Raw genomic sequence first — 9,640 nt, forward strand, 5'->3', positions numbered from 1 at the left:
CTTATGTGATATCTGTTAATAACTCATGCATGCAAACTTACATATTTTCGTGAATTCAGGACATAGAAGGCAGCGCCATTGTGTCAATTTATTGTAGTCAACACGGGCAAGAGCTGTGACTTTCGTAAAAATGACAAAAACATTAGCCATGTTACTAAGAAAGTAGACCATACATTTTGTCATAAAGTATATATGTATATAGTAGTATATAGTATATGTATATATTTAGTCTTGATTTGTAGACATAATAGCTACATCTTGCTATAAATTCTGTGATTCAGTTTTCTTACATTCAAATTTAAATTCCTATTTTAGTGTAAATTGTTATCAATGTTATCTGAGGTCTGTAACATGTGTTGTCATTTGTATATATTGTGTGAACAGTTTTTAATCTAAATTAACTATGTCAAGTGAATTTGTGTAATTCGTAACATACTCAAGTTTCATAATATATTAACTAAAGTAAATTAAAATTAATAGTTTTAATTAAGAATATTCTATTTTTACTTCGCATAGTATCATCGATGAGTATGACTAAAATTATTTGAATAAGACATTTCGACAATTCCTGCCAACTATAAATTGTCAAATTCCGATCTTTGGTAGGCAAAATTAGATAGATTGATTATAAATAACGAGTATTGCTCTAAAAGATTTATCTGATCGGATCTGTGATCAGCTTTAGATAAAACCTGTTCTATATTTCCATAGATTTCCAAAGGCAACCAACAGTGACCACTTACCATGAGGTGGACTACAAGCGTAACGACAATCTTATAAAAAAGATAGACAAGTAATACACTTAGAAATGCAACAATACTTCTCCTTAACACTTTTATGAATGGATCTACACGGTACTAATACCAAATGCCGGCGCGATTGTATTATCTCAGCACGATCTTATATATCTATTGTAAAACGATCTCTACATTCGAGGATCATTTTAATAAATTTTTGCTGCTAAATATCGTTTAAGATCCACTGGAGAGATTATGCTGTTTAATAGCTAAATACCTTATAATCTAGCATCTTAGATTTGTTGATAGGTTTTTCTGGGTGTTATTTTATCAGATGGCCTGATGTAATGGCCGTACCAGCTTGTTATGTAGACTAGAGTCCTTCATAGCGCTGAAACAGACCGCCGAGTTGTATGAGAAGGTGTTAGGGTCCTACATAAGCCGGTATCTCTCTAAGTGCGGTGGTAGCTTTGAGGTCCGTCAACAAAAATGTTCTCTCTGTCAACAAAAATCTCGATATTAAACCATGATATGAAATAATGTACAGGCTTATATTGGGTCAGATTTTAATGAATTTGTTTTTGTGTGGTTTATTATGATTTTTTGTTTGTTTTCGGCCTTCAAGTCACAATCCTAGTGGAAGTGAAAATGTGATGAACAAGTTTAGACCATTTCCTCATAAAATGAATAAAAAAATTGTCCAAATTTTATATTCATTTTTCAGTATGATGCCAAAGGTGATAATAATTTTGACGACTTTATATTATGAAAATTAGGTGAAATTATGTAATTAAACTTAATATGAAGATTTCATATGATGATAATCAAACAACAGTTTTCAACACATATTTTAAAAAGCGGAGTTATAATTAACAAAATATTTTATCATTTCGTTTTTTGGTGTTACTTTTTATATTTTATATTTTTTCAGCGATAAGTAATTTAAGATCCATATTAATGTACAAGTGTATTAGTATAGAATGTTACCTCTTTGTAATCAACAATTTCACTTTTTTTTTAAAATAGACAGATACTTTAGATATCTAGAAAGCAGGTGTACTCTTTTGTAATTGATACTAATGATACAAATCTAACGAGTTGGATATAATATACTGATAAAAATATAATAAGAGTTCCGTATCGGTTTTTCTGGTTTGAATTTATAGTTTGAGAATACTAAATAGTGTATGTAAGTCAGTCAGGAGGTCCGAGATTCCATTCCTAACATCTGATTTTGCAAAGTTACAAGAAAATGATTAGCACTTTCCATAACGGTGAAGGAAAACATCGTTAGGAAACGAATATACATATTTCAAGTTTATCTTTTTTATTAGAACAGGAATGGCAAGTTTACCTACAAATTTGCGCTTGGCCGGCGTGCTACATTATGAACTAAGCCTAAACCCCTCTAAAACGAAAGGGGACCGGCGCCCAATCTACACTAATATTATAAAGAGGAAAACTTTGTTTGTTTGGTTGTAATGAATAGGCTCAAAAACTACTAGACCGATTTTAAAAATTCTTTCACCTTTCGAAAACTATCACGAGTAACATATGCTATATTTTATATGAAATATATTTGATAAATAGATTTTGAGGCGGTACAAGGATTGCTGGGTCAGCTAGTAAAATATATTTTAAGTAATTTGTAAGTCTAAAAAGTTCCTGATGACAGTTGAATACTTTACTACATTGAAATTAAACAGGTGTTTTGGACGTTGATTTTAAATTTTAAAAATATTTTCATTTTTCAGGGAATAGAATAATAAAGAGGTTAAATATAAATAGAAAACAAAAGATAAAGTCCATAAATATTTTATTTACAATCGAAATCTTGAAATCTAATACTGGTATCCGTCACGAGCGTTGAAGCTAGTTTTTCTTCCAAAACCAGATCTGCTCCTAGCAGGCCCTCTGACGGGAGGTAGGTAAGTGTTCAGACCAGCGTTCCCAATCTGGGATCTGACGTTAGACCCAGCGACACCAGAATCGGGGAAAACAGCAGAGTTGGTAACGACAGTGTCGTCGTTGTTGTAACTGTTTCCGTTGCTACCGTTTCCGTTGTAACGGTTTTCGTTGTACTTGCTTCCGTAGTTCTTTTCGATACACACAATATATTTTGAGTAATTTTATAGCGAAGTTAAGTTACTAAAGTTCTTGCATTTACATTAAACAGGTATTTTCGACTTTGATTTTTAAAAATACTTTAGTTTTTAGGGCATGTACTATAGAGGTTAAATCTAAATACAAAACAAAAGATAAAGTCCATAAATATTTTATTTACAATCGAAATCTTGAAATCTAATACTGGTATCCGTCACGAGCGTTGAAGCTAGTTTTTCTTCCAAAACCAGATCTGCTCCTAGCTGGCCCTCTGACGGGAGGTAGGTAAGTGTTCAGACCAGCGTTCCCAATCTGGGATCTGACGTTAGACCCAGCGACACCAGAATCGGGGAAAACAGCAGAGTTGGTAACGATACTGTCGTCATTGTTGTAACGGTTACCGTTGTTGCCGTTTCCGTTGTAACGGTTTCCGTTGTAACGGTTTTCATTGTAGTTGCTTCCGTAGTTGTTTCCATACTGGTTGCTGTTGTCGCCATATTTGGCTTCGTTGTAGGATCCTGAAAATGTTACAATGTTTTATTTATAACATACGAGTAGCAGACGAGCATGCAGTCCACCTGACGGTAAGTGGCTACTGCCGCTGATAGCTACCTGTAATCAACCCCAGATAAGATTAGATATTCCTACCTGAGGTCGGCCACAGATGCACCACTACCCCTGAGGACTAAGCTGGAACGCCTCGAAAAAGTACATACTTTTTCAAGATGTTCCAGCGGCTTTTTGAAGGGTGTGGTAAGGGAGAAGGAAAAACGGAACACAGCAGCGCCTAACACTGGTGTTATTAGGCCGAAATAGGTGTGGCGGTGGTGCCGCCGGAGTCAAATCACAAAGAGTTCTATCACCTTCAAAATGTCGTTGTTTTAATGTCGTTGAAATCGTTTGCTACCTCAAATAAATATTATCTATCTTAAAACATAATAAATAAATATATTTCTTTTTGGGAATAAAATATATTCTTCAAGATACATATCATGTTTTTAGACTGCGATTATTCATATCCTACTAAAATCAAAGATAAATAATTTGATTTTCAAAAACTCAAAAAGCTATATCAAACCCTTTTAAAAAATATAGTAAATAACACTACTAAACTTTAATAACAGGAGCTGTAACGGTTTAATTTAACAAAGTATATCTTAATCGCTGCAAATATTGTGTAAAGGCTTTCAAAGCTCACCATCATCATAGATGCCAGCAGCTTCGTCGCGAGCGTTCTGCTCCAGAGCCTTGAGGATCTCTTCCGGGATCGGAGGAGGGGTGGGCAGATGGTCACCTTGGGGCACGAAGCCGTTCTGATCAGCCGTATACCTGTAAGTATCAAATAACAAATACATAACTGTTGTTTTCATTCCGTTTGCCCTTATTTATTTTGGTTTAGTTTCCTTATAATAGGTACTATATTCTCCCTAAAAAGCACTGATAACCTAGTGGTAAGAAACTTGACCTGATAGTTGGAGCTGTGTTTCGAATCGCTGGCACGCATCTCTGATTTCCCAAGGTACGACTATGAAGGAAAATATAAGGAGGAAAACTGCAAGCCTGTGAAAGCCTCAGCTTAAAAAATCTTAGGGGTGTGTGATATGTACTAACACGAAAATCGCCAGCACGGTGGGTTCTGGCCTAAAGCATCTCACAGTCTGGGCTGTTCATGAATAAATGATTGAACAGTTTTTTATGCTTGTTTGTGTTTTTATATAAAATATATACCTGATGCTGTAAATTTGTCCATCATCCCCGGTGTACGTGTAACCGCCCTGAGCTTCCACACCGTTCGTGGCTACTCCATTCTCCTCAGCATAGATTCCATTCTCAGCTTCAAAAGCATACGCGAAGGTGTCTCCATCATTCTGGTTGTACTGACGAAGGATAGCTGCATTTCTTTCATAAGCGGCTTGAGGACGTTCAGGTCTGAAGCTACGTTCGTTTTGACCAAAGTTGTTTTGGCCATACTCTTCATTTTGAGGGAGTCCAGAGCTATGGACGCTTGGAGTTCTACCGGCTGGTCCTAATCCAGATGCGGAAAAGGGAGCGGCTAAGAAGCTACCAGATCCTCCAGAGGTCTGGGCATTAGGAGGGAGGTAGGTCCTGTCCAGTTTAGCTGCTGAGGACAAGGATGCAGCGGCTAAGATGAGTAACTGTAAAACACAAGAATATGTCAATATAAAAAAAAAACACCAAAAATATAAGAAATTCAATTTTTTATGTTCATTAAAGATGTTAAAAGTAGAAATGAAATAGATAGCCTTAGCAGCTACAAAAACATGGGAAATAACTATATGATGTAGATATTTCTATTTTTGTAGACATGTTAAATTTGAAAATTGATTAGATAATTTTACCCATAAATAATTGCAAAAAGAAAAAAGAATTTGAAACACATAATTTTATATGATATATGTAACAATGTAAGTTATTGAACATTTTATAAGAATATATATTTTTCAATAAGAAATATTTAGAAAATTCAAATAGTTTACCAATTTCATTGTGATTCTTTGAAGTAGTTACTGGTACAGATGTTCGAATTGGAATGAGTGATATAATCAAAATGTGTACTATATTTATAGTAATGCGTGAACATCGATCGATCTACTTTAATGTAGAGGATTCACTTCACTTGGCTTTGTTGCCTAATCAAAGCTTGATAACTGAAGGTGGGCGCCTTGGACGGGTTTATGCAATATGTACACATTTGTATGTAATATGTATGAAAACATTAACACGTAAACGATTATTGTGCCTGAGTCCTTTTCAAAACTGGATGGAGGTGAGTAGGACACCATTGCGATTTAGTGGAAATTAAAACTTTACTACATTTCGTGTTCATGGACTCATTATTTATATTTCGAATGGGTATTTTTTTACTACCTATGCCATAAGTAGGTAGGTCCTATGGTGTAATTATAACATAAACCGTGTTACATTTAAGTTACAATATTGTGTGATTACCAAAATTGAAATATGTTATTATTATTACCATACAACTTAATAAAAGTGGTCTTAAAAATACAAAGATTACTTATTTTTTGTCGTAGGTATATCTCATGTAATTTTAAATAATTGCACTTAAGGAATCAAAAAAGGTTGTAGGCTCTTTTGTCTTGTTTGTCATATGTTTTCGCTTAAGTTATCAATAAAGTCAATGATTATTTTAGCTTAATTTCTTCACAAAAAATAATGACAACAAAATAATTTAATATCATAATTTCTACCAATATCTCCCTCTCGCATAAACCGATCACTTGACATACAATTCCTATTTGAGCGTATTAGTACGGACAATCAGTGCACCGATCCGACCTTGCGATGAAGACTCCCAACATAGACAAATGAGCGAGAATTATATAGACTGCTAATGGAAGACATAAGCTTCAATGACGATACATCGTTTGTAATCTAATCTAGTTTCATGATTTAATGTGGAACATGCTTACAATATCTTGAGTTTCGGGTTCTAAGATGCAGGCCTTTTTATCTAATCCTACAACTGGGTAAGGCCACATATCGCGGATGACGAGTAATGGAAGCACATCACACGGATCGGGGGTAATTGCAGATGTTCCTAAGCAGTAGTACTTATCTAGCTATAGTTAGCTACTAACCATCACATTGTCTGCAACCTGACTTGCTACTTCAATTTAATAAACAGCATAGAGTATGTACATGTATACAGTTTTGCCAACTCTTTTGAGCTAAAAACAGCAGCACGTCCTTAAAAACAGTAAAAAAAAATCACATGTTTATGTAGACAAAGATGTAAAAACAGACATTAAAACAGAAAGCAGAAAGAGTATAAAAAACAGTAAATCTATTGTTAAAACAGTACCGTACAGTCGGCAACACAATACGCCTATAGTTACTTAATGTTATAACTGTCGATCCATGACCTACACAAGCATTACGTATTATATATTAGAAGTCTATATGTTTAGTGCGTGAAGACCAATCTATATTTCGACCTGAGGCTAAAAGCTAAAAGTTAATTAGTTGATTACATTGCAGGATCCAGTCATGATTTGCAAAGGCCAGGAACTAAATTGCATTTTTAATTATTATTATCGTTTATTCGATACATTAGTGTCTAAGTCATGTTTTGGAATTTTACCTACCTTGCATTTTATAGTTATTATTTAGTTAACCTACGAACTAATTGGTCTCGAGCTCTTAAAATTATCCGGAGTAAAGGAATTAAAAACGATAAAAGTTTTACAGAGGCAAAATGGTTGTCATTTACTGAAAGATGTACATATTAAAGGTACTTACATAAAACCGTTTCAGATAATAAAATTAAGTACTTATACTAAAATCACTGCAAGAAATTATGATGTCAGTTTTTTACAAATTTAATTGCTCTTTTCTTTTTGTAATAATATTATAGGAGTATATTTTTAATAATATGAAGTCCACCTGATGGCAAGTTGGTGCCCATGGACATCTGTAGTCAACCCCAGATAGGATAAGAATTCCTACCTGGGCTCGCCACAGGTGCGCCGCTACCCCTAAGGACTAACCTGGAACGCTTCGAAAAAATATGTCTCCCTTACCACGCCCTATAAACCGGAACACAGCAGCGCTTAATACTGCTGTTAGTAGACAAAAATATTTGTAGCGGTGGTGCCGCCGGAGTCGAACCATAGACTCAATAATAATTTTGGAATTTAATATTAGTTACAGACGATTCGCCACCTCGGATGGCAACATTAGCAATGTGTCTCCTGTACAATAAGGTATTTTTTCCATAAACAAACCAGAATATCACAGTGCTTTACACTTCTGTTTTTAGACTTAAATAAATATAGCAATTGTGCCTCCAAAGTCGAACAACTAAATATTCCTCACACATTGCCAATAAAATATAACAAATTCAATATTAAAAAATACTTAATTCACTTAATTGCAAAAATAAAGTTAATTTTAAAAACTAATCAATCTTTATTAATATGAGCCTGAAAATGTTCAATCATGCAAATCAAGTCAAACATACGCTCAAGTCACGACTATTTTGAGCATTTTTTTAATTAGGGTTCCGTACCCAAAGGGTGAAAACGGAAACCTATTGCTAAGTCTCCGCTGTTTGTCCGTCTGTCACAGAGCTCAATCACTTAAACCGTGATAGACAGATAGACTTGATTTTTTTACAGATAATATAATACTGTGGCTGCTGTAACAACAAGTTCATACTTAAAATATAAAATATTTCCTTTGGGAAGACGGTTAAAAAAAGATTCAAAATAAATGACCCCCATTTATTTCGGACCTCATACAAGAAACCTGTATTTTTTAGTTTGTCTCTTGAAACTTAATATGTAAACAGTATATATTTTCACAATGCACTTACTTTTATCGCTACTGTGACAACAAATACTAAAAATAGAAAAAAAAATTAAATTTAAATGTACTACCACATAATTTTTTTTTCTGTTACGGAACCCTCTATCACTTATACATTTCGTCTTGAACTCTGAACTAACGCTACCTTTTGGCTGATGTTTAGTTAATTACAGCTGTCGTAATTCCAGACTAGGTGTGTTAATATAATCATAATCAGCTCTCAAATCAATTTCACGATTACTATTATTAAATAGTCTGTTACACTTGGTGATCAGGTGTAGTGGGTTCGGGTTGAATTGGTTGCTTAGAATTACTTGTTTAAAATGAAATTGTATTTTTTATTAATTAGAAGATCAACAACACATTTTATGAATGTTATAGATACCTCTACCAACGTATATTAAATCAGCATGAACAAAGCAATTGTGGGAAAAACTCTATATAGTTTTACAGGTAAAATTGAAAAATTAAATTTCTCCTGTCATGCGAGCCACATGCGCTTGGGTTGCGAAGAAAGTGGATTAATTCTTACATGCATGCCACACGCATACGGGCATGATAGCGTAACAAGAAACGATCCTAAGTATTTGATCCTAATTATTTGAAGTAAACTACCAATGTAATAGCTCATGAAAACACGCTAATACTAACACACAATAATATTTTAGACTAATATCATGAAAATATCGACACGTTTCAGTTTCAGATAAGTAAAAGGTTATAACAATATTTTATTTTTAGTCCAATATAAACAGTATTTCATCACCAACGCAGTTTCGCAGTCGTTTTAACAACTAGTTCGAAATATTGACATAAAATATATTCCTAATAACAAAACACACAACAAAGGCGCGGCAGTCCGACTACATAACATACAGCACATCTTCACACGATCCTTGCTCTTAATAGCGTTACAACAGATTTACTTCGCTCGTTACAAAATGTTTGGCGGCGCAGTATTTTTTTATGAGCCCATAAGTAGTATATAAATAGCTATTTTTTATTCAATTACGAATTGAGATGTGCAAAAAATATTTGCAAAAGAAGAACACGCTTCTAATAACCTTTTTATCGATCGACTTTGTGATTAATGCGTTTTAATATTGGTTTATTATTACATAATATAAGCGTTCGTCTCTAATTTAGAAGTTAATTCATAAACATTTTCTTAGTACTAATAATATGATACAACCCTTCGTGATTCGACTCTGGAAGCATCACAGCCACACTTATTCCTAACTAAAACTAAACTAAAACTAAATAACTGTAGTATTAAGCTCTACTGTGTTCTCACAGATAGCAATGCATCTGTGCCTCTACATTTTTGAAGTATTTTTTAATGAAAATTATTTAAGATGAGAATAAGATGATTTAAAATAAACAATTATGGAAAACATTTTATATACATAATACATATATTTCTTTTTAATATTATTTATGATTCGATC

The 9,640-nt window shown here is 33.7% G+C and overlaps 1 protein-coding gene across 1 annotated transcript; it reads right to left on the minus strand.

Moving 5' to 3' along the window:
• Positions 1–2,578: 2,578 nt before the first annotated feature.
• On the minus strand, positions 2,579–5,365 carry LOC140752568 (uncharacterized). The gene is made up of 5 exons (XM_073086907.1): positions 5,339–5,365; positions 4,569–4,996; positions 4,039–4,169; positions 3,165–3,358; positions 2,579–2,833 (listed from the first exon to the last, which is right to left on the minus strand). The coding sequence occupies exons 1-5, from the start codon at positions 5,345–5,347 to the stop codon at positions 2,579–2,581; spliced, it is 1,017 nt and encodes a 338-aa protein (XP_072943008.1). The 5' UTR covers positions 5,348–5,365.
• Positions 5,366–9,640: the final 4,275 nt, after the last annotated feature.

The sequence above is a fragment of the Epargyreus clarus genome, unplaced genomic scaffold, assembly GCF_041222505.1.
Source record: "Epargyreus clarus isolate Ecla_fem2 unplaced genomic scaffold, WU_Ecla_fem_2.2 ptg000024l, whole genome shotgun sequence".
In the NCBI taxonomy this organism is placed as follows: domain Eukaryota; kingdom Metazoa; phylum Arthropoda; class Insecta; order Lepidoptera; family Hesperiidae; genus Epargyreus; species Epargyreus clarus.